The sequence below is a fragment of the Haliaeetus leucocephalus genome, unplaced genomic scaffold, assembly GCF_000737465.1.
Source record: "Haliaeetus leucocephalus isolate CR32 unplaced genomic scaffold, Haliaeetus_leucocephalus-4.0 Scaffold795, whole genome shotgun sequence".
Lineage (NCBI taxonomy): Eukaryota > Metazoa > Chordata > Aves > Accipitriformes > Accipitridae > Haliaeetus > Haliaeetus leucocephalus.
The window spans coordinates 653226-679371 of NW_010973231.1; the positions used below are offsets into that span (position 1 = coordinate 653226).

General features: G+C 39.1%; 1 protein-coding gene across 1 annotated transcript in view; it reads left to right on the plus strand.

Annotated features, from left to right (window-relative positions):
• CTPS2 (CTP synthase 2) overlaps window positions 1-25553 on the plus strand; it is a 77230-nt gene extending 51677 nt beyond the window's left edge. The window contains exons 13-18 of the mRNA XM_010581518.1: window positions 6989-7085; window positions 9138-9193; window positions 10875-10971; window positions 14349-14493; window positions 23424-23534; window positions 25235-25553. Coding sequence (XP_010579820.1) covers window positions 6989-7085; window positions 9138-9193; window positions 10875-10971; window positions 14349-14493; window positions 23424-23493 — 465 coding nt within the window. The 3' untranslated portion in view covers window positions 23494-23534; window positions 25235-25553. The remainder of the gene's footprint in view (window positions 1-6988; window positions 7086-9137; window positions 9194-10874; window positions 10972-14348; window positions 14494-23423; window positions 23535-25234) is intronic.
• The last annotated feature ends 593 nt before the right edge of the window (window positions 25554-26146 follow it).

Here is a 26146-nt window from a genome sequence, read left to right on the forward strand (position 1 = left end):
ATTGCAACAACGGTTATGTTTTAGCACGTGCACACACAATTTCAATAAATTTGTGGCAAACATGCCTCCGCACCTGTCTTGGCAGGCCTGAAAAAGGAGGGGGGCTTACAAAAAAAGATTAGAAACAAATGGCTGTGGCTTGCTGTTCTGTTTAGCATTTGAGAGAGATTATTCAAAAGAAATCTTTCAACTGATCCTTTCCAGGGATTTCTTCTCAGCTCTGAAGTTAGCTGGGAACTTTTACACCACAACAAAAGTACCTTCCAACTAGAATAAAAATTAAAATAGAGCAATCTATAATTTTCTGCTTGCTGCCCACTCACTTCCTTTCTGACTCAGTTTCTGCATCCTTGATCAACAAGTACGAAATCACCACTGGGTAGATCTGGAAGATGGACAGGCTATCAGGATGATTGGTGACACCATTCTGTGAGAAGGATCAGTGGTTGGAATCCAGGCAGTCTTACTTACTCACAAGTCTGGAAGTGGTCTGATTACGTTAGGGAAATGGGATGGAAAACAGTTGCTAGTTCTCATCTTCCCTATGAAGATATTATGGCAGATGAATGGAGTTTCTTCAAGAAATACTAGGATAGTGCAGGTCATGGTACTGAGCATTGCCTGGAAGCTGATACCAGAAATTGTCCTCAGTGAAGGTCTGGACTAGTGAGCACTTGAACTAAGAAATTTCCTGCTTACTTTCCTTGAAGTAAGCAATTTTCCTTCTGCCTTGCTTGCTGAAGGCAGAGGTAACTATGATGAAGTGATTCTAACTAATGCTACCTTGTTAATAAATGAGAAATAAGTGGAATGGATGCTTGCTCATGCACGATAACTCAGGGTAGAAGAAGTATGTAACACGGTGGACGGTTTTGAGTGTAAAACATGTGCTGTGCTTTGTCTCTACTAAGGACAATTTCACATCTCCTTGGCTACTTTGCATAGCTTCGCTACTGGGGCTTGTCTTCTATGGCAGTTGCCTGTAGGATATCCCAATTCTCTGAGTCAGAGACCATCAAGCATACTACTGTTTAAACATCTTCTCTCTGCTTTAGAATGCTCAGAGACACAGACTTGCTTCATGCCTTCCTCCTCCTGATATACCTTGTGTGGATTTAAGTGAATTTGGTTAGGGCAAAATTTCACCTACTAATAATTTCAGTTGGAGAAGTCCCCCTCAAAGGCAGTGACAGAGTTCTGACTTTTTAATAGATGTATGTGGTAGGAAGGGGAGGATTTCTCCTAGCTTCAGATGTATTGATCTTTCTGAAACTAAATTAGTATTTGGTCATTAAGTGTAATGAGAGCTGGACCAGTCCAAAGCCTGAGAACATTCTTCCACTTTCTTTTAGTTATTTAAGTCTGTGGCAAATCCTGTACTTCCTGGCATGGCATGGCTGGCACTCCAGTGTATTTCTATAGCCAGCACTGTCTGACCCTGTTCCTTTCGCTAACACTAACAGTCTGAAAATTTCTGCTTGATTAAGTCTCTAGGCTGACTGTGGGACATGTGGTTGGAATAACTAGAATGAGTTCTAAAATGCTGTGAAGCAATATCTATATGGGCTTCGCATGTCAACATCTTCATTAACTTTCTCAGTTCACTGCACTATGCTTATGAGTGAGCAAGCACTGTTTGAAAAAAGAAGTTACACCCTTTGTGACTTTTTCTGGAGAGAATGTTACAAAACATTCTGTACCAGAATTTCTGCATATTCTGGCAGAATCCTTCTTAGAGAGTTTTTAGGCTTTAATTATATAAATGCTCTAGGGCAATTACTTAATTCTAAAATAGGAAACAACAAATCTCTGGAAAAGAGGATTGCCCAAACTGGAAAATGGTTCACAGTAATATGCTGTGGGATTTTAAGAGTTTAAGAAATTTGAGCTATTTGTTGGAATATTTGGATACTGTGCTGTAGTTTAGTGAAGAGAGGATAGGATTTTTCAAGCTGGTTACTCATATCACTATGTAGCTGCATGAATCAGCTATTGATGATTTCTGCTTTATCTTATACATGATGGTGGTCATCTTTTGGAAAACAAACATTACTTCAGTTGGAGTAATAGAGCACTGAGTAGTCTGAAATCTGCAAGTGGCTTTATGGTAACTAGTCACATTCTAGAGGGCTGAGTGCTTTGGATAGGTGGACAATGATGGGGTTTCCTTGGAACTAGGATATCTTTGGGGGACAAGAGAATAAGCAATTCTGGTGGATATGTAATCCTTGCAACTTCTTTCAGTAATTGAAAATTTTAAAACCCTGGTTTTGAATGAACGGGGAGTGTCTTTTTTGGTTTACTTGCCAAGTTGGAAGTTGTCAGTACCACTCAGTGTTGCATTTGTCAATTTTTTCTTAAAAATGTTTGTACTATTGTTTCTAAAATGTTAGTATAAACATCCCATTTGTAGGTGGCTGGGTCAATTTACTGATGAACTTGTGATTGAAACAGATCAGGTTGAATCTAGTAAGTACTGACTAATCCTGCGGAGAAATGATGGAAGAGTCAATAAAAGACTGGATTCCTCTAGTTTGGGTTGAGTCCTTGTCAGTTTGTGTTGCTGGGTTTTTTTCATAGCTGTGTTCAGCAGGGATTAATATTCATCAGTACCTGTCACTGTATTCCCTGCTCCTGTCAGCTTTCCCTCTGCACATCTCTTGTGTGCTGAGCGTCTTAGAGCCTCTTTTCAGTGTTCGATTAATCTTTAGGGTCAGGGCTTCTCGTGATGCTTTGATTAGCACTTAACGTGTATAGCAATTTCTTTCAGTAGTGACAAACCATTTGCTCACCAGACAAGGGCAGAGTAAAAAGTCAAAAACCCTAAAAATCTGCTTCCAAGGCTGACTTACCAATGAGTTGTTCAAATCAAGTAATACTCCCCTTCCTCCCTGTCTCCCTCCCTGTCTTTTCCCTCTCTCCCCCCCAAAAAACCAACCCCCCAAACAAAGTCCAAACAGACCTTCCCGCAAGGTAACCAAGGTAGATGTATTTTGCAAAATGGCATTGCAGGATGTGAGGCAAGACAAAGACAAAACTTAATGGTCCTGGGGTGATTACTAAAATGATAGATGTTGGGTTTTCAGGGCCTTGGTTGCTCTATGTTGAGTGTCTGGGCTTGAGAGGTTTTCTCATTAACTTTTATATGTTTCTGAACAACAATGAAATGATCCAAGCAGTAGATTTCTGAAAGAAGATTGCAGTTCATGGGTAGTTAAAGTCACTATTCATCAGTAGCATGATTTATTACTGATCAGGCTGTTTTATATCTCGAATGTGCTTTGTCTTATGTCAGAGTGATTCATTATTTATTTCATGTTGGCTGTCTGGTGTATAATATGGGATCTCTGTAAAATCCCTGTAGTGTTGGCAGTTTTCAGAGATGTGGATAAGAAGGACCTAATTAATGCTTTATCTCTTCTTGCACCCTCCCCACTGATGCTTTTTTGTTGCTTTTGGTGCCTATTGTTCTGTGCTGCTCTCTGCTCTTCAAAGAACTAATGCATAGTGAGATTGTTCTCTGGCAGGAAGCATAAGCTCTTTGAAGAATCTATTCAGTTGCACAATTGTTCAAAATAACCACCACTTGAAGGTTCATCTTTCATCGGATCAAATAAATTCTGTAAAATATGGCAAAATTTTCCATAATGAGTTGCTTTTCTGATGCTTATTACTGTCCTTGGGCTGTAGGGCAGCAGTGCCACTTTGCTTTCGAAAGCTTCTTGCACAGACCTTGTTGCAGAGAAACTCATGTAATACATAAATGTTGAGGGCTGTGCTGTGATAGTTGCTGAAGTTGATCAGAGGCACAGAGCATATCAAAAAGGAAGATCCAGAGTCAGAATGGCTCTGAGGTATTACTTTGTAAGTAGCTCCTTTCCTCACCTGACTACAAAAATTAATAATTGAAGCCTTGTCTATTTTCTTACTATCATAAACCTAAAAATCTTGGAGAAGGTGGAGACCAGGTTTATAATGCACATATCAATAACAAAACATGAACGCAAAGTAAGCTGCTTAATGTTGAAACAATACAGCTGTCATATTGGCAGAAAAATCTGCCACAAAAATTAGGTTGAACAGTTGTATCGTGCAATGTTTCCTAAAAGACACCTCAATTAAGACTTAGCAGACATTTGTGAAAGTTTTAAGGGTTGGATCCTCTTCCAGGTATGTGCCTACCACACTAATGTAACTGTTGAGACAAGGAAGCAGGCCTTTTAGAAGGCAAAGATGAATTGGGGAAAAATGCCCGAATCTTCCCTGCGAAGCCATTTTTCCAGTGGAATTTTCGTTGGGCTTGCAGCCCCATGTGGGGATTGGACCCAAAGGGTGGCAGAAACACTCAGCAGAGCAGAGGAAACTGTGCTTTCACAGCCTGGCTTTGTTCCAGGCCACTATCTAGTGCTTTAGTGGGACTCATGAGAATCAGTTTTTGTTTTTTGCCTGCTGAAAGAAGGAAGAGCTGAGAGAGTGGCCATAACCTGTTCGAACTGATGTGCTCTGTTCAATGAACAGGAGACCATGTATTTGCCAGCTGATGTTTTTGAGTCGTCCTGGAGAACACCTTTAAGCACAGTAAATTAGTGAAACCTGCATAGACAGGTCCACTTCATTTGGAGCCAGTGTTTTAACTGAGGAGTTTAAAAGCTGAGCAATGTCCTTCAGGAAGTTACAATCCCACCCATTGTATCCCCATGCTTCCTTCTACTTACGGCATTAAGCTCAAAGTGTTTTGATAGAATATCTTAGTACAGCAAATACTGAAAGGTGAAAATAGTGAAATCTATTTTTTTCTGAGTGAGTGGTGGGAAGGGGGGAACCCCAAACACCTGGGTATTACCATAATTCAGTTAGCAAAGTTAGACCAAAACACCCTGCCCCAAATTTTTGGAAAGAAAAATCTGAAGCTGAGGTTAGGGGACAGTATTTAGGTGCTTGACATAGTTTTGAAGATGAAGGAATGTCTAATCTTGACTTTAGCCTCCAAACTCAAAACACAAACAAACAAACCCTCATTGTTTTTCTCGTCAACTGCAAATATTCGTTAAATAGCCATTAGAGTGAAATTTTTGTAATTGGAAGAGAAGCATATACTTGAAGTACTTGAAAGCTGCTTGTTACCACTTCATCTCCATTTGGCAAGCGTCAGGAGCACAACTTCAAGGTTATCTGTAGTACGGATATAAGCAAGTAAATAACACCTCATGGAAAACTTGTGTTTGATTTCAGAGGGTCAGAGTGTTTGACATATACACACAGTCTGCTGTATACATACTAACTGCTTCTGATGTCCTGTGGTTTTTTGTGGCCACTACTTCAGGAAAAAAGTAAATGGAAGGAAATAAAGTAAAAGCAGACAATCTCATATTTTTTTGAAGTAATAAGGATTCAATAAAAGATTTTTTAATTTTTTTTTTTTTTTTTTTTACTTTGTGGGGTTTTTTTAGCTGAATGTGTTGCATAGTGCTCACCCTTATGATTTGAGAGGTAATTAGAGGATTTGTAATATCCCACTGGTTTGATCACAACTCCTGCTTGTGACATTTTATAATGAGTAGATAGCTTATAAATAACATTTTGAAGGTATAAGGTTATACAGAGATAATTGCACAGCTGAAATGCATTGGCACAAGGCCAAAGGCTAAGCACTTTCCACCACCCCTTCTAAATTGAATAACTTCACTTTATGAAGTGTATCATCAGAAATTGTTTTCATTACTCCCAGAGGGCAAATTAAGGTTAATAAAAATCCAATTCCAGATTACCCATATGTGTGAATATTTGTATTTTTAGAACCTTTCTTTGTCAGTTACATTCCTCACTGACTGTGTATATGTAAATACAAGCACGTAGGTCATAGTTTCAGCTCATGTTTCTACAATTTTGAAGTGTTTTACCTCTCTGAGACAGACTTCCTCTAAACATGATTTTGAGACTCAACAGGATTTTTCAAACAGAACAAAACTAAATGCACTCCTTCCACTAAGCCCTGGTTTCTCACATCCCCTGAATCCCACCATCCTGGATTCTACTTGACCTACATAGCAGCCATTTGACCCATCCAGCTCAGTCCTCAGACCCAGTATTTGTATATTCTCTTCCTTAAATGTTAAATAGCATATTCTTCATACAAGGCAACCCAGCATTTTGTGGATTCTTAGGCATTCTGAGAAACTCTTTAGTAAAGGTGAATTGGGGGGAATGTTTTTCCATTTTCTCCCTGTGATAAATTAGTTGCATATATAATCTGAAATAGCATACACATGTTGGAGTTGCCTCTTTTAGTACTCTGCTTTTACAACATTATAGTCTTGTTACAAGTGCCCTCTTTTCTCTTCACTCTGCTGCTCCATGGCCTCCTTTTTTCCCCACTACCCAAAAAAGAGGACTTCAGCTGTCTTGATAAGACAGCTGTTTCCACCTCTTAGTGTAAGAAGGAACATTGTGTGTAAAGAAAAGAAAGGGCCTAGTGTACAGGAATATTTACCCTGGATAATCTTTCAGCCTCTATCACTGTGTGATTCAGGGACTTGCTTTTTCAGAAATGGTGTCTTTAACACTTGGTGAATTTTTTTCATCCATGAATTTATCAGTTTTTAAAAAGCTGTGTACTCTTATAGCACCAAGAATAGCTTTTGGCAGAATTATCCTATTGCTAACATTTTGGTATCTTTTTTAAAAGAAAGGTTTTTTGCACCCCCAAAATTAAATTAAGGAATTAATAAATTGCTTTTGTTGATCTTAACACTAAATGAAAAAGTTTCACACCAGTTAGTTATTATCCCCAGTCTATTACAGTCCCAATACTGTGAACAAAGCATTAGTAAAACCAAAGAGAAGTCATAACTGGGAATGCTCGGAGGAAAATAAATAATGTTACCATTTATAAATCTATGCAACCTGTTACAAAATTGTTGCTTTTTCTTTTTTTTTTTTTATTTTTTATTGTTGGATGAAATGGTGTTTAAACAATTTTTCTCTACAGGTTATTGACATGCCAGAACATAATCCTGGAGATATGGGTGGAACAATGAGACTGGGGAAGAGGAGGACTGTTTTCAAAATGCAAAATTCTGTTTTAAGTAAGTTATATTTCTGCTCTTATGACTTGTGTTTTGGATAGGAACTCCGTAACTTGGCAAAGCAAAAATGCCAAAGCACATTTTGTTAAAGGACTACAACCTCAAGCAAGCAGTTGGGTGACAGCTTCCCTGAGCTCATTCACTCTGATCCTGTTCCCATATGCATTTGCCCAGGATTGGAATGTAAAGAAAGAAACAAGAGACATCTGGAAGTCTCAGTGAAAAGGTCAGTTAGGGTCCAATGCTTTAAATAAACCATGAGGAGACTGTTGAGATAAATGAAATGCATTTTATGGTAGCTTAATTCATTATTTTCTTGGGAAGATCAGAATGTTTTCTTTCTGTTTTCTTTATGAGTTGATAGGACATGTGAACCAGGGCTTCTTGTTCTACCCCTGAAGCTTTTTGGTAAAACTAGCCCAAACTCCTACCCGTTATGCCCTTACCAGACCTAAACGTTGCTTGTCATTCCCTAGAGTTGCCAGTGCACCTCAACCTTAAATGGCATCTGGCCTTGCTGCCTTAGTCCTCACCTTGTCTTGACAAAGTTTCTAGCTCGTATCCTAGTTATAGCCAGGCTCTGCTTAACTCCAGTCTCTGATCCAGCACTGCCCTAGGCCTAGCCCAGCCCTAGAAACAGTCTTGTTTTGGGAAGGCAAATTATTTGTTGTAGGAAAGGAAAATGATTTGCTGTAACAGGATGCTTCAAAAGGCAAAATAAAAGCAACCAGAATATAGAACAAATGGTTCAATTTGATCTGTATGTATTTTAAAACTGAAGTAATACTTGTCTCCTATTAATCACCCTATTATACAGTGGTAATACACGTGATGCTGCTGATGTGTAAAAAGTGGTTTCTTGTCCATCAAGTAAATATAGGCATATTTCTTATATTGCCCTGTCCATGACATTGATCTGAGCTATTACTATATTTAGCTATGTTGAACTTATGGACTGCATCCTTCTGAGCTTTTAAAAAAGATGTCTACTTCAGCAGGAGACCAAAGTGTAATACATACGCACATTTAATGAAAAATCTGCCCTTAGGGAGAATGCCTGTGCTAGTGATCTGACTGACCTGGGTGATACTTTGCCTGGGTGTGATACAGATATGCATATTACAATCTACAAGTTGTTCTGTGGCCTAAGCACTTCCTGGAAAAGTTAATAAAAGTTAACGTGTCGTAACTCTTGACCAGTATTATGAGTTGTTTAGATGACCATATTTATCAAAGATTCATAGAAAGCTCTGGTAGTTTACTCAGGAAATCTGATTCCTGTTTCTAATGCTTTACAACTTGAATGGAAATAATGGTTTTGAAAAGGTGATTCCTTAAAATTAACACATATACCACTTTTTGTAAAATTGCAGTACTATCACTCTACAATTTTTGGAGATCATCTTGGCAGTCTAGTTCTTGTACCAACCCCTAAGCAAAATAGTAATCCTAATGACACTAGGATAAATTGAGAGTGAAGTTTGAGCCATGACTGTAAGTGAGAGATATGATTAAATTCTGGTTTACTGCATACCTCTAACTTATTCCTTGTTGCTTTGGAATGTAGAATGTTCCAGATTAGGCTCAGAGGACTGCAAGAGTCATTTGGGTAATGAGATCAGGAAAACAGAGAATAACAATGGCCAGCTGCCATGCATAATCTATTAAAATGGAACAGATGCTACTAAAAGGCTTCCTTCACTGCACCTTTTGCATAGAACTGTTGTAAAACCCTGAAGGGGTTTTATGTTGCTTGTTCACTCAAACATTTTTTGTTTTATCTTGAGCTTTACAATTCAAATTAGTTTAAGCATGGCCTTCAGACTCTAGTCTACCTAAGCTATTTCTGGTCAAGGAATATTGAATATGAATCCTGAATCAACTCAGGTGAAACTAGTCATCGCTCAGAAAAACAGAAAGCTGGAGTGAGATGAATAGTGTTCTGCTGTGTTTTACATGTGAAGTTTTTTTGAGGTTTACATTACAAGAAATAATTGTAACAACTATTAAAGCAACTCATTAGCTTTAATTTCTTTTTTGTTTTATATTCAGGGAAACTTTATGGTGATGAAATGTTTGTAGAGGAGCGACACAGGCATCGATATGAGGTAAGCACTGCTAATGTACTTTGTGCTCAAAAGTTAAAGCTTAAGCAAATTGTGTTTCTCTTGGTAGGCACAATTCTCCTTAAAGCCAATGGGAGATTTCTTACATAATTATAACCCCAAATTTAATAATGGTTAGATAGTATAATTTAGATTGAAAGGAACCCCTGTAAGTCTGCTGGTCCAACTCCCTGTTTTGAGCTGAGCCAACTTCATAATTAGATCAGGCTGCTCAGGATTTTGTCCCATCTAGTTTTGAATCTCTCCAAAGAGAGAGATTCCACAACATCTTTTGACAATCTGTTCCAATGCTTAACGACTTCATCGTGAACCCTTTTTTCCCTTACATCTAATAGGAGATTTCCTTGGGCAGTTTGTCTTTCATCTCAGTCTTGTGCTGTGCATCTCTGAGCAGAGTCTGGCTCAGTCTTCTTTATACTGTGCCATTAGATAGTTGAAGTCAGAAACAAGATCCACTCTTTGCCTTCTCTTGTCCAGGCTGAAAAAATCCAGCTCATCCAGTCTCTCCTCCTATGTTGCATGTGGTCCAGCCCCCTAACCATGCTGGTTGGACCTCCTATGGACTCGCGACATTTGTCAATCTCTTTCTTGCACTGACACCAGACACAGTATTGCAGAGGTGTTCTTGCAAGTGTTCAACAGAGGGGAATAATGTAGCATACTGTTTCTGTGGTAGAGAAGGTGCAGTGTCTTAGCAAAATGGTCTTGGAGAGTCATGTCAGAGATTACCTGACTTGACTTCTTGTGGAGTATTTGAAAGGTAAAGGCTTATAATCCTTAAATGCATTGCTCCTTGGCCAGTTTGGCTTATTGAAAGGCTTAGATTATGTTCATTCAGATAGTGCACATTTTTTCATAGCCTAAATGTAGGCAGACTTCAGGCATCTACAACTTGGAGGCTAATTCAGATCACTTGCTTCATAGCATCCAACTCTGTAGGCCCCTTGTATAGGTCCACTTCGTTGTTTGAGAACATCTGAGCAAAGATGTCTGTGTACATTCAAAATAATGTCATTCAAGGAGATGGGCAAGAGCTGGACTTCTAGAGTTATCTGAGATAGTTCAGAAGGGACCTGACTCTGTCAGTATCTCCTGATGAGCTATGAGATATGTGCAAGCTACAAACTGATTCAGATGACGTTAAGTTTCCTTAAAAAGCTGGGAGGAGAATGTGATGATGGTAAAGGTGCTTAGAGTTTGAGAATTAACTGAGTGGTTAGAACATCACCAAGGAAATGAAACAGCTCACTGTAGAGCTCCTGAGTTTGAAGGAGGAGCTGAACCACAGCTTATGTCATAACCACCAAAATGTAGTGTTCAAAGAGGAGGTCAGTCTTTACACCTACTGTAGTGGGCTGCTTAAAAAATGAGGAATGCAAGCTGCTCAGAATCAGGAGGACAGCAAGCAGAAGGGACCCTGGCTTTAATCTTTGAATATTATGTAGCAAGTTTTAAAATTACTGATTTATCTCTTTATAAATAAGCGTGCCCGCTTTTACAGACTTGTACCAGAGTTGTTAAAACAAGAAAGCAAAAGTTCGCAGCTCTTTTCTCAATTCTTTTCATTCTTGTATGCATACTAAAAACATTACAATTAACTACTACTGTTTGTTAAATCAAAAAATAAATAGAACTACAATAATTATTATTTTCAATATTTCAGGTGAACCCAGAACTGACTCACTGCTTTGAAGAGAAAGGTTTGAAATTTGTTGGCCATGATACGGAAGGGAACAGAATGGAAATTATTGAACTGGAGAGTGAGTGTCTTACTTGGCTGTAGTACTTTCCACATCTATTAAAACTGTGTAAACTATAGGTTGTTAAATGGCATGTAGGCACAATATTTAGCTGTCATAACAGCCAAGATCAGGTTGGGTGATACTGCAGACTCCACCTGTGTATTACAATAGGTGAAGATTCAGAGGATGTTAGAAGTCTTGCGCTTCTCAAGGACTGTGCATATGTTTGATTATCAGGGAGAGACATGCTCCTTTTCCAAAAGGTCATAATTCTAGCTCAGTGGGATTTGGCTATGTAGAATCATGGAGTGATTTGGGAGGTCATCTAGTCTAACCCTCTGCTTCAACACAGGGCTACTTTCAAATATAGATCAGGTTGCTGAGAGCCGTATCAGTCAAGTGTTGAGTATTTCCAAGTATGCTATTGGTTGGACTTCAAACCACTCACCACTACTCTTTGAACCCAGCAGTCCAGCCATTTTTTAACACATTTTGTAGTCTACCCATAATCCATAGCTCCCAACTCGCATGCTAGGAAACCGTATCGAAAGCCTTGCTAAAGTCAGGATAAAGGAAGGCTGCTGCTCTCCTTGCATCTAAAGACTGATTGTTCCCAAGCTTGTTGTGCCCAGTTGTCTTCGTGTCCTTCATGTGTCTGGAAATGCCTTGGAGGAGGATTTTTTTCATAATCTTACCGTAAACTGAGGTTGGGCTGACCATCCTGTAGTTCCTTGGATCCTTGTTTTTGTCTTTCTTGAAGGAGGGCATGGTGACTGCCTTCTTCCAGTCATCAGGGACTCTCATGATCGCTTTGCCCTTTTAAAGGTAAAAACCAGCTTCACACTGACATTGGCCTGCTCTCTAAGCACCCTCAGATACTCTTAATCAGGTCCCCATAACTAATACACGTTCAGTTTGCTTGAGTGTGTGAAATATGTATACATGCAATGTAGCCAAAGTATAAAACATTGCTGGAATATATTAGCCTAGAGAGGCTGTGAAATCTCCATCCTTGCAGATAGAGACCTTCAAAACTTGACTAGACAAAGCTGTCAGTAACCCAATTTAACTTCGAACTTGACCCTGCTTTGAGCAGGAGGTGGGACTAGAGACCTCCCAAGGTGCCTTCTAATCAGTTGGTGTCTCTTTCGGTTACCCTCTGTTTAGAATCATAGAAAAAAGTATGCACATCAAATAGAAAGCAAGCTCCTTTCTTTCACATAAATGATTCAGATAGATGAGGGTTTGATATTGTGGAAATCTGGTAGATTTGGACTACTTTACCAAGTAAGACTTGATGTCTTTTCTGAAAGATTATGAAATAAAAAGGAGCTACACTGCATATATTTGTTGAATGCTACACAGAGTAGTTCTTAGAAACAATCCCTTTGATTTCGCTTGATTCTTTGATTAACTCCTTGCTGTTAAGTTACTGTTGGCTAGATGAGTACCAAGCACTTGAAGATGCAGGCTACCTTACAAGATTTGTTTGTTTTTTTTTTTTCTTTTATGTGGCCCCTAATTGCCATTGTTTAAGATAAACTCCATGCACACAAACATAAATTTATCCTAAGACTACATTATGATCCTGTGGAGTGCTGTTTGTGACATGATGCTCCTGAGAATTCATTTTACATACTCCATGGTATGTTGAAGAGCAGTGCTGTAATTTTGAACCAGGTTTTGCATATAGACACCTATTTATAATGTCAAGCAACTGCACCATAGAGAGTAATCTGAGAGCAAAGGATACATGTCAATTCATAAACTACTAACTGTCATGGTGTTCTTTGCTTAGTTTCTTCCTGATAGATTACGTCTGTTACACATGCTGGTGTTGGGAGGCTATTTTGTCTGCTCTGCATGAAACAACTTTGATAGAGAGCATTGTGAAATAAATCAGGCAAAATTTTTAAATTGCATGTTACTGTTAAAAGAACAAAAGCAGCAGTAAAACCTGGAATTATTTCACAATGGGCTACAAGGAGACTCTGATTACTAAAGAAAAACAATCATCATAAGGAGGAGGTGGGTTGGAGCAGAAGCACAGAAGTAACAGTACACCAGATAGCTTAGGCAAAGCTTTTGAGCAAAATATCCTCACAGGAAACATTTGATGCTTTGTCATTGTCTTGCTTTACAGCTTTAAAGAACTGAATTGCATGGTAGAGAAAGAAGTTACAGGATAAATTTAGGATCCAGGTTCTCTTTTAAGACATAGCAGTAGAGAGAAGAGCAGTATACTAGACCATATAGTTTATCTTCATAGAAGAAAAACCCAGCTTTCTTGTTATCAATTATTCTGTACTGCAGAAAATGCCTTGAATGTTTGGGATTATTCTGCATAATTGTCGAACCAGAAGAGATCTGTGGTTAATTTCATCCAGTGTCCTGGCACTAGAAGTGGTTAACGTTAGCTCCTTTAAAACAATACTTAAAGAAGGAACAGGTGCACAGCACGGGAGGGTACAAAACCATTTTTCCTTCCTTATGCTTTCGAAGAAGACGGAAGGGAAGCACAAGCAGTAGTAAAGAGGTGCTTTGATTGGGAAACAGAGAGCTGAAGATTTAAGAGAAGATGAAGCAGCATGGTTTGTTTAGCTTAGCAGGTGGAGTTGAATGACGGTGATATTGTCATCCTTAATCACACAGGCCAAACAGCAGGAAAGAAGAGCACCATAAGAAATGGGTATAAGCTGGCTGTAAAAAAGATGGCCTGTGAATTAGGAAAACATTTCTAAGCAAAAGGAGGGAGTATCAGAAGAGCTTGACCCTTTGTGCGTGAGGCTACATGGTGTAGCTGCATTCAGTAACAGGAGTCTGGCCTTAATGTCCCAGGAGATCTGTTCCAGGCCTAATTACTTGACGCTTGTTTTCCCCAGTTTTCTCTGTATGTTGCTTTCATATCCATGTCTTAGTGTGTAAATTGTTGCTGTATGGTAACACTTGGTCTTTTAGGAACTGTTTTATTTTTCCCTCAGATATGTATGGGTGCATGTTCTGAATATACATGCGTAAATATATATTAACCAAATATACATAACCAAAATACTATGAAAATGACATGATAAATGTAGACTTTGTGGTTGTTCCCCCCACCCCCCCTCCCACATGTTGGTACAGGTTTATTATTCAGCTTTTAATTACATCATTGTGCATGTTAAGGTTGAATCACAGGATGATTTTTCCTTAATTTGCCTTACTAACCTTCTGCCTCTGTTGTCAGTTGCTTTTAATGGAAAAAGTTAAGGTTCCTGCTGCCTCGCCCTTAAATTCACACGTGCTGATCTGGCTTCTGGACACCTGTGTGAAATCTTCAATAAATGTTATTCCTAACAGCTGTTCTGCTATCTTCTTCCTATGTCTTATAATTTTCTTTGACATCTATCTTGTAGATCACCCATATTTTGTGGGAGTTCAGTTCCACCCAGAGTTCTCCTCAAGACCTATGAAACCTTCACCTCCGTACCTTGGACTGTTGCTAGCAGCAACTGGGACACTCAGTGCGTACCTGCAACGTGGATGTAAATTGTCTCCAAGGTAATCTTTCTTACTTACTTGCCTGCAGTTTGACAGTCACATTTTTGGAGGGACTATCCCGTCGTTCAATTCAGAAGTCCAGAAGAGGAAAAGGAGTTCTTCATGTATTGATTTACTTGTTCCTGTACAGGTCTGACATAAACCCTGCTGTAAAAGTATCTATAAGCAGTAAGCACAGTTCCTGACTTCCTCCTTTTCAGAGGCTGTTAGGGCTAAAGGCAAATCCATACATTATAATCAGAAAGAAGTAAATTTACCTTCAGTAAATTCATGTGAAGTTAGTGGCCTCCTGTGCTAACTTTCATTAGTAGTTTCATTAGTACTTTCATAGGTAGTTTCACAGGGAAAGAGATTTGCTAGAGGATCAAGCAATTAAGTTAAATTCTTACCTAGTTGTATTTGAATGATGATAGTAACAAAAAAGAAAACACTGATTTTATTTTGCAGTAGCTAAATAATTAATACCGTCTAGCAGGGATAGGCCTGAAACAAAACAGTTGGGATATCCTTAAACTTATGGAAGGGTTTGGATCTAGATCAAAACTGGATGGTTCAGCCAAACTAAAATCCTTTGTCCCAGTTCCCTTCGACACAAGAGTTTTTGGTTTATTGAATGTAGCAATAGTTTTTAGCCAGTGTTAACTCAAACTCATTCTTGTTTATTTCAGTTATATTGGTAACAGTTACCATTTCATTACAATAACAATAATAAAGAGGTCAGAGGGAAGCCTAGGGTACAATAAAAAAAAAGAAAAAAAAAATAATCCCAGAATGACTGAATAGTAACACAGAACAGATCCAACTCTGGCTTACTGGCTTTTCCTCTAAACAAGGCACCAAGCTTACTTTTGTGGGGTGGGTTTTTGGTTTTTTGAGCATTGCTTTCTATTAAAATGAGGTCCTTTACTTAAGCGAGAAATAGATTTTTTTTTTCAGGTTTCAGTAGTAATGGAAAATAGCCAAGCCAGACCAGATCAATCTATTTTGGTACCCTGCTTCTTATGGGCATCAGTGGTCTTTCATAAATGCACTTAATCTTTGCTCACCCTGGCCAGTTGTGCAATGATGTACATACAGAGAATTTCTTTCAGATCTGCAAACTACAGCTTGATTGAAATACTCCTATTACCTTAGCCTGTCATTGTTATTAGTGATCATAACATTATCTACCGTTTAAAATTTGTGCGAGTGCATTACACAGGTCAAATTTTTGTAGTGCTTGGCAGGAGGGAGTCTTCAAACACAGTGATCTTCAGTCTTTTCTTCTTGTGGGCACTCTCTGCCTCACAGTTCATCTTGTTTCCCAGGTCCCAATATCCTTTCTTTTACTGCTTCCTCCCATAAGTATACCTATTTGTCTCTCTCAGAGAAAGAAAAATTACTTTTTTTGAATGAGTGATCTGCATGTGTCCTGCTAATTTAAATTTAAATCCCTTAGCATTATAGCAAGTATGTTTTCTAACCTTGACTTCAAGTTTTAGTAATTACTGTGTGCTGCACTTCCACTTATTTGAATTAACAGATAATCAATAAAAAAGTATACCCAACTCTCTTTCTTCATGTTCATACAATAAACTCCAACCGACACTTAAAACATTCAGCAAAGACAAAAATTCTTACCCCAAAACTTTATACATAAAAATACAAATGTTACCATTTACCTTGTTACACAGCAATCAAGCAAACCCCTCTGTCTTGAGAAAGAGGATTGGAATAGAAAAACATTTTGAGGCTAAAAGAGGAGCATTTTGCAGGGAAGAATTTTCAGGAGGGAATTTCAGTGCTAATTACAGCACACCCACTCACATTAACATATCTACCTGCTGAGTGGAAAGTATTTCCCATTTAAACCTTTAAACCCCAGAATGCTAGTGATTTCATTGAACAGTAAAGCTAAGGCATGTCATAACAAGACTGAAACAAATCTGAGGAGAGGATTTTCTGCATACTTCATCTGGCACTGTCTATGTGAATTGTAGTCATGCTGTTGACTAGAGCAAAGGTGTAACCTGAAAGAGAATTTGTGGAGGCCAGCAAGGTGAGCAGATTACCTAAACTAGGCTATTAAAAACACTAAAAAGAGAGTTAATGATGAAGTCCTGAGACGAAAGGAAATATGTATTTCAGCACGAGATTCTTAACAGGAAATCATTACCCCAGAACTTTTAACAGGTCAATAATTAGGACACAATTTTAGAACATCTGACACCTGGACAGAAGCCCTAGCTTCTAAGCAAAGCAAACAGTAAATTTAAAGATGCATAAGGATTGGAGTAACTTCGTGATGAGTTGTCACTCAGTTACCTGAAGTGGCAGTTGGGCATCTAAGTTGTCTTTGCAGTTTCAGCCTCTCGGGCTTTATGGCACGAGTGCCTGACCATCAGACAAAGCCATGCACTTCAATTCCTTGTGAATGCTTTTAAATCATGACCTTTTCCAAATCTTTTCCATGGAAATATTGAAGTCACCATTTCATACGTTGCTGAGGAAGGTTAGCAGCTGCCAGTTTACATGTTTTGTTTTAAAGGACAGAAAAACAGAACCACAGAAGACTCAGGAAGTGTACAATACCCACAAATGTGCTGCTTTTTAAGAGAAACCAAAAGGTTTTAATGGAAAACTAGAGGATGAAGAGGGGAACTTCATATATAATGTTGCTGGCTTTTACTGAGTCTTGTGGAATTTCACTTGAAAAAAGTCATAAAAACTGGCTTATCTTTGGGAACAGTGTCATATTGATTGCAAAACCATTGATGTACAATAAAGTCACGTTGCTGGTTTTGTTTCCCATGGCAAGTTTAGCATAAGCAGGTTTTATTTCTTCTTTCTCCTCAACCAACATCTTTATTAATGGCCTGCAAGAGTAGGCTACAGTGTAATGATATTTGCAAATAATATAATTCAAAGAGGAGTTGAAAGCACTATTCAGAACAAAGAAATAACATAAAAACATATAGAGAATTTAGAAACCTGAGCTGAAAATAATGAAATCTTGTGTTTCTCTGGAGGAAGAGAGTAGCAGGCTAAAGATAAAAAATTTAAACACAAATGTCCAGTAGATGGGAGGAAAGGTAGGAAGTGAGAGATGCTCCTAGATGAGAAAGTGTGGGCAACTAGGACTGCAGCCAAAAGAAATTTTTGCATGTCATCAGTAAATATGCTAATGGAAGGCACCAATCCAATGCCATCTAGTCACAGTGTAATCTGTTAAGTTCTGGGCAAGTCATTAATAAAAGATGACTTGTTAGTTGCATTCAGAGACAAGCAACAAAAGCAGCTAGAGGACAGGAGTGGTGCATAAAGAAAAAACCTCAGAAGACTTGTCCGTATGGTGCTTACTGCACTGGTACAGCATGGTCCAGCTCTCTCCCAAACCAGCTGTGTAGGGAGGTTTGGGCAAGCACCTATAAAAAGAACAGTAAACAGCCTGTGTGACATGTTCTGGTGTATGAGGTACAAAGGAGATATGGGCAGGGCTATCTCTGATGTCCCTTGTACATTGTCCCCAAACAATAACACCTCTGGCACAGCATCATATTTCTGCCATTGGCCAAATCCAGACATTTCAGAGGAAAGTGAAGGAAATCTTGTGGCTTGAAGACTGTTAAGAGAGCAGCAGAAGAGGGGCTGCTCCACAAAAGATGACAATCCAGCAGCAGCAGCTGTACTAGGAGGGGTAGTGTCCTCACCAAGGAAGGCAAGTAGGCTGGCTCCAGTGACAGTCACCATGTCCTACAGGCTGTCTGGTGCAGGAGTGCAAAGTGATGGGTCAGGTCTGAGGTCAATGCAGGATGTCCAGTCATCAAGTGACTACAGAGACGGGTAGAGGCGTGCCTGTGACGTAGCTCAGGCAGCAACTGGGGGCCAAGTCTCGTGGCCCCATGGGTGAAGGCCCCAGGTAAGGATGGTCAGGGCAGCTAAGACCTATTGGTGCCCTCAGAGCTCTTACAGAAAACTACAGAAAAAGTTTTAAAGGAAATACCATCTCAGCCATCATGGTACTTCGTGATGACCTTAGTAGTGGTTAGTAATGGCAGTTAACTTGTCATTTTAATGTTAGATGTTTACAGTGAAGACGCTTCTGAGCTAGTCACCCCAAGTCTTTTTCTGTGGTTGCTAAGTGAATAGGGACTTCAAAGGAGCCAAATAGCTCATCGTAATGGTTGAGTGGGTCAGAAGCATTACACCCTACAAGTGCCTATTTCTCTCCATTGTCTGTAAGAAGCTGGTGGTAGCGATCTCAGATGAAGTTGTCCAAAGCTATATGAATTGAATCCCATGCATGGGACTCAGCTGAGAGTTTTTATAACACCCAGATATGTCCTGGCACCTTGGTTGTGATTTTTTGTCATGCTGGGTCCTAATAAAACTGTTATCCTAGATTCAGTTATGTGAGTGGAGATGTCTGGCAGGTTGGAACTGAGGAGTCTTAGATATGTGCTGAGGGCTTCTGTAAGGAAATGATGTTTCATGGAAGCATGGGATCATATAATGATAGTGATCATAACAAATGATATAATGATCATAAAAATATGCACTGAGAAATATGGGTGACTGCAATTATAATAATTGCACAATCAAATATGCATTTATTTTAAATAATGTTTTAATGACTATAATAATTTTAATCATTCAGCTTTATGTGGAGGGAATAAATAATAATAATTGACAGATTTCTTTTTGCTAGGTTCTTGAAAGCTATAACAATTGTTTGTTTTAAACACCCACAGCCTGTACTAAATGTAATTACATTTATCTTTAATTTGCATTGAGGAAGAAGTGGCACTTAGCTTGGCTAAGTCCCCTTTGCAGGGAATAGCATTACTGTAACAATTGTCTAAATTGCTTACATTTCTGGAGAAGGACTTTTTTGTCAATGATACATTAAAAAAGGATGAAAGAAGTCCCTCTGAAATTGTGTCAAATCATTCGTTTTTCAAGAATGTTGATCTGGATTTTTCAAATGAAACAAACAGAACGTTCAAGGAGTACCCATTTTACAGTTGCCTGTGTTTCTTAATAAAAACATTGAAAGCAGACAGTTCGGTGCTTTTGAGCAGGTGTTCAAGAAATACAGGTTTAAAGTTGATCTTGAGTCTTAATCCTAGTGGTTTTGTAGCTGAGATTGGTTGCTGAGGTGATGCATTCCAGCTTCATGCCATGTGGCCCCAGCTGTCGGCTGCCTTCCATACCATATTGGTAGGGAATCTTCTCATCTTGCCTCCTTCCATGCGTTAGACTGATGCGTAGCAGAGGTATGATGATGCCTCTGTCAGTAGGACAGAGAGAGCTGAAATGGGCATGAATTTTGTAATAATGGAGCACAGGCAGGGGGAGGCTCTTCTTACTGCTTACGTCTTGAGAAGACAGGGATCTCAGGATGAGTGAACTTTAAAACAAAACAAACCCCTGTAAGGTAATTTCTCAACAGAGGACGTTTTCCTTGCTCCAGTCAGGAAATATGTTGCAGTTCACTGCAAAGTGAAATGCCAGCTAGGTACTGGTTGATTTTTCATTTTGAAGTGAATGTATTTCCATTAACTACAGGTAGATTAGGTGCAAGGATCAAAGTGACCAAAATTCTTCATCTTGATGACTGAAGTGACTGACTAGATGCAGTGACACTGCATGCTGAGTTTTGTTCTGTTTTTCTCTTGGCCACATCTTTATACTCCAGATCCCATGAAAAAAAGATGGAGTAGAACCACTGTGGTGGCCTTAGATCTGCTCACTAGCTCCTTTTTGTTGGAATCCACTGTTGAGAGAATTGTTACAAACAAGATGAAGTGGGTGTCAGGTTGCTGCCCAAGAAAATTACTAATTAATTTGTACACAAACTGAGAGAAAAAGTTGCTGAAGGAAATGTAAGCATATTTTTTTCAATTGAGGGCTCAGTGTGGAAAAGAATTTCATAAAGGAAAAGCCGGGCTTATTTGATTTCCCACCACCACTTTCATAGCCATCACATTTAAGCAACTATGAACACAAAATATCCATTTGGGTTTTGTGTTTAATATCTGTGTAGCAACTTAGTGTAATTTGGAAGGAAGTACACATTTATTCTGAAGAGAGGTGATGACTCATTTTTGGTTAATACCACCTGGAGTTTTTCTTCAGATTACTCATCAGTTGAATACAGTTCATATCACAGTAGATCTCAGGAACTGGACATCAGCACTGGTTTGAAGCTATAACACCCAGGTGCAGATATGCCAAGATTCATGAGTCCCTGTTTGCTTTCAAGTCCACTGGCAGCTTCACTCTTGAAGGAGTTCAGGTTTCCTTGCAGCCCAAGTTGTTCTCGTTAACATGACACCACAGCTTCTGGGGCTGCTTAGAGATACCACGCCAGCAGCTGAAACTGTGAGACTGACAGTTACCTGAGTCTGAAGCCCAAGGGCTGATCCTTACCTGGGTATTTCCCCTACCTTTCTTGCCACTGTGGCCTGCCTGTTAGAGATAAAACTGACTTACACCCAAGAGAACAGCCCTAAAGTAGGGGAGACCGTGAGGTTCTACCGCAGAAGTAAAAAATGTGATGACAAGAGCCCTTCTTTGGGATGTGGAGTCAAATTTTGTACTGAATTGGGCAGCGTGGGAACAGGAACAAAATTGTCATCAGCCGAGTAAGTATTTTAGCCTCTGGGCTAGTGGCTAGCCAAGTAACCCTCAGCTTCTGCAAACTAGAAACAGGCCTGAGGAGTTGGGATGGTAAGCCACTGAAATGACAGAAGCATCCAGCATTGTGTGACTGCTTCTTTGGGTGAATGCTTCTAAAACCCATGTCGTTGAGTGGGGGAGGACCGATGATGAGAGTGCTGGGTGGGGATCAGTGCCTAACTGTCTTCAAGAGATGAAGCCGAGCAGTTTGCCACTCACCTCATTGGTCCCTGAGCATTTTTACTGAAGCATCTGTCTCTCATACCGTGTTGTATATGGAGCTCTGGCATATGTTTTTGGGCTGTGGCTGCCACTGGGCAGCAGAGCTGGTAAAATAAACAAAAGTTCTCTGAAGACTTTGGGGTTAAGCCAGGGCTATCATAAGATTACACAGCTCTCTGCAGTCACAGTTTTATCCTCTGTTCTGTGGACAATCTTTGCTGTTTTGTTGTGATGTGAAAATACAAAACTGTTCTAATAATACTGAATTTTTATTCCATGTTCCCATGGGTACTTTCAGAAAGAAGTAAGTACAATGTCGGTGATGTTGTGTTTGTCTGTGTGCATCTGGCATGCTTGATCATACTGTTAACAACACTTTCCTCACTTGAACTGTGTAATTGTTTGCCAGCTGGTGAAATGATTAAATTGAGCATTTCTCACTAGCCCAATATGACGCACTCTTTATAAGAACCGCATCAACAACATGCGTGTCATGTGAAGAAAGGGCAGAATGCTGTAGGCAAAGTCTTAATGTTAGAACAGTCGGAATATCTATGCTATCTTGTGCAGAATTTGGTAGGGTGATTTGCTGTAACTGTGGGAGGCTTTCCTAACAGCGGTAGAAATTAAATGAGATGACTGTTGGTGCCATTCCTCCTGTCCCATTCTATGAAAATGGCTGTGCTTTTACCTAATTTTTTTTTTTTTTTTTTGCAAAGAAGAGAGGGTGAATTTCAGGCTGCAAAGCAGTGCTCAGTAACACGCACCAGTATAGCAGAGTGCAGTTTGTCCACTGTTCCACATTCCAGTCTAGATCAAAGATCTCCAGCTGCAGCATTACATAGTTCCCCTTGAAACATTACCTAGCAGGTAGTCACTGTGGATCAACTGGTAAGGCTGTGTCTAGGCGGGTCATGGGCTGGTTATGTGCTTGATGTCTCAGTAGATCATGCCCAGAGGTGGGGAGCATGACGTGACCAAGGTCCTGTTGGCTGGAGGAGGAAGGTGTATGTGATAAGAATGAGATGTGACAAGACAGGTGTGCAGCGGCTGGAGTAGAGCTGGTACCCAAGGCTGACACTGGTGTACCCACACAAATGAGGTCTGAGATCCCCACCTGTACGGTGTTAACCATAACTTGCGCTCTGAAGTATCACAGAACTGACCAGAATTATTGCTGCTCAAATGTACTTGTCAGTTCCCTGGGCTCCCTTTGCTGGCTTCTGATCTTGGGAAATCCAAGTATCTGGAAAACAGACTGTAGAAGTGAAGTGTAGTAGGGGGAGGTGGAGGCTGGAGGTTCTTCTGAAGAGGTGCACTTAGAGTTAAGATAAACCCAGAGACCCAATAGACATCACAGCTGACTGAAAATACAGTTTGTGGGCACTTCTTTCTCTTGGTTACTGTGGTGATTCCTGTTCTTCACTGTTGCCTTGTTCTGGCCACTTATAAAACAATCACTTGCATGGCAGTTTGTTCTGTGAAAACCAGTCTGCTGCTCTCAGGAAACGGCAGAAGGGGATAAAAACCTCAGGAAAAACTGTCAGGATATTGCTTGATGCAATGAAAATTATTTATGTTCTGACTGGAAAAGCAAGAATTGTAATTTAAGTATTAAGTTGAAGCATTCTGAATAAAGTTGTCTTAACTTTTTCTTTGGTCAAAATGATAATTTTCTATATCATAAAGGAGAAATTCCTTTTAGTCTTGCTCTGAATACCCGTTACTCTCCATGTTGTTAATCATGGTCATAGGCATACAGCACCAGCGAACTGTAGAATGAATGTACAGGAGCTAAGCAAAAAGAAATTGAACATACTGTTTCTCAGGGGGAATATTTTTTCTCATCATACCTTAAACTCCAAACCTAAGTCCATTCCTGTAGAGGAAGATGTTCTAAAATACCAAAATTGAGCACAAACTTAAAGTAGTTTTCTGGAAATGGGTTGCATTTGAGGAAAGTGTTGGTCATATACATCATCCGGGTTGGAGGGTCTGAAATAAAGTACTTGTTTTAGGTCCTTCTGACTGTGTATTGCTTTTAACAGTGACAGCTACAGTGACCTCAGCGATGACAGCTCTCCAGAAAAAGAGTTTCCTAATTCAGAAACAAGCTGAAAGGATTGTATGAGATTACAGAAATGGATGATACTATTGAGGTAAACCGAATTGTTTTGATACTCCTTTATGACATTTATTTCTTCTAGACTTAGGAGACAAAGTTATCTTGATTCTTCCTTTTGTTTCAAATCCCCTCTGAGAGCTTATGTTTTCTTCCTTGCCTGCAGCACTTAATTGTTTTCCTCTTCTGCTGCTTAACTTTGCAATTGTGATATTAAAGTCTGCTAAGTGTTTTGGGTACAGCTTGTCTGTAGGATGCTGTACAAAATCAAGTTGTGTTAGTGTTTGAAGATACAATGAAAATACTTTTTAAAATTGTATTTTCTTTTTTTTTTGTTACTTCAGTTTGCAAGTTTGGATCACTTCGAGAACACTATGTTGACATGTCTTTTTATTTTGTATTAATATTCACCTGTAATTGCCTTTGATGCATTGGTACAATGAAAACATCCCAAGATAAATACTTGGATTTAATCTGCAGAGTGATAGAGATGCAAACAAGTTTTATAAAATCATAGCTTTGTTTGCTATAGGCTTTGCCAAAGTGCTGTCGGATTGGTTGTTTTTTCACCTGTAAATATGGTAGCCATAGATTTCCTTTCAGTTTGGAGGTTATATTTCCTGTGAGACAGCTGAACTCTGCAGGATCTGGGTTTGAATCTTAGTCTTACTTTATTTTCCTTACACAGATTCATCAGAGTCGTGGCTGGTATGGTACTCTGATCCATGTGTACATACATGCTTTTCAGTATTTCTGAGCACTTCCGTAAGCAGGACACAACTTTCCCCTCTGATTTTATTCCTCTCACATGGTGTAGTCGCTAAGCAGCTGTGCCAAACAGACGATTAAGGCTGCATATGAATGATGTGTTTCTGCTTGATGGTCTCATGATTAAAATACTGGCATGAGATGCTAGAAGTTGGAGTTTAGCCCTTAGCTGCAGCATGGGTTTCTTCTGTGATTTTTAATTTATTTCTTTTTCCCTCTCATGTGCCACATGTTAAAGATAATAATACATCCCCAAATCATACGAGTGGAGAACAGAATGTTAAATGATTTCATGACCTGGTGCATGCAGATACAGTACTGATGGATGTCCTAGAGTGACCAAAAAATAAGTAGACAAAATGTTCCTTTTCACTCTTGCCCAGATCCTTCCCACCTCCAAACGTCACTATGGCTGTTTTCTCGAGACCAACACATAGTACAGGACAGCCCCTTTAGCTTTGACCTTCCTTTCCTCGATGGAATTTATGAATGGTAATTCTCTGTTTACCATTGCAGATGTGACTTTTTCAGTGCTTGGATGAATGTACTTTTGTGATGCTTTTAAGTTGTTACCAGTAGTCAAGCTGATTTTGTTTGAACATGTCACTGGTGGTTACCAGTTGTATTCCACAGAATTACTCTAGAAAGGATTAAATAACTAATTCCAGATATAAAAGAAGGGTAGAAGCATTGGCTCATTTATCTTTATCTCAGGGTTAATTCTACCCATTAATCAGAGCTGGATACATATGTGGACTATATTTGGCTTTGTGGTTTTGCTTTATGCAGTTTGACCTAGATGAAATGCATCTACTTGTAGTATTTACCATAGGACTACTTTGAAGTCAGTCAGTGAATTTGAGAGAAACTGACATAAGCATGAAATAAACTGAGTTACAGAAGAAATATTTTTAAACATTAATTTTTTTCCATTTATTCTTCCTTCCCCTTCCTCTTTTTATGTTACAGAAAGTTGGGAACGGGACAATATTGAATAGAAGAAAGTAGAAGAGTAAGCTGCTACAGTCCTCATAGTGTCTCCTCCTGTAGAGTTTTCAGTAATTCTCTTTACAGATGACAGTTTTACTGTCCTGTAGCAAAAACTGTTCTGTATAAATGCTGTTTCTCTTTAAACATGACAAAATGGTTGTGCACCTTAGCTGTTAATCATTACTCATCTTCTCCTATGTTTCAGAGCGATCTCAGGTGAATATGTATTAACTTGCTAGTTCACAACTGTTCTTGATTTGAAGGAAGATTTGATTGTTTTCAGTTTGCCTTAGAACAGGTAGATAAAATGCATTAGTTCTTGTGAATGAGAGGGAACGCACTGAAAAATTTAAGGGAAAGTTGTCTTATCCATGAGCAGTAGAGAACTGGTTCAGGTTTGTTTCCCTGTTAAGCTTGTTGTGTATATGTATTTTTACTTTTTTGCTGTTCAATATGTACAAATGAGAAATTATTGCTGTATTTCAGCTCTTTGTGATTATAATAATGGATGTTGGATACACATCTTTTCACTTTGCTTTTATAAGTGATTTCACTTACAAAAGTTCAAGTTTATTTGCTCTGTTCCTCCTGAAAGTCTGATAATACTGAATGTAATTCTGACCTACAAAATTACAGAAGTGATATTAGAAGGTGGGTTTGCATTTGTATTTTGTAGGAGAGAAGGTAAATACACTCATATGTTAAAATGTAATTTAAATGCTTGTATGAAAGTTGTAGAAGAACCAGTCATAAACCTGGAGTATTATCTGGGCTCCAGCCATGCAACATTCAGTTAATTTCAATAGATGAGTATAAAGGTGAATTAAGGTTCACCCTTGTTTTCCCTCATCCAGTGACCACTCTGTGGTCATGGCACTCATTCCCCAATAG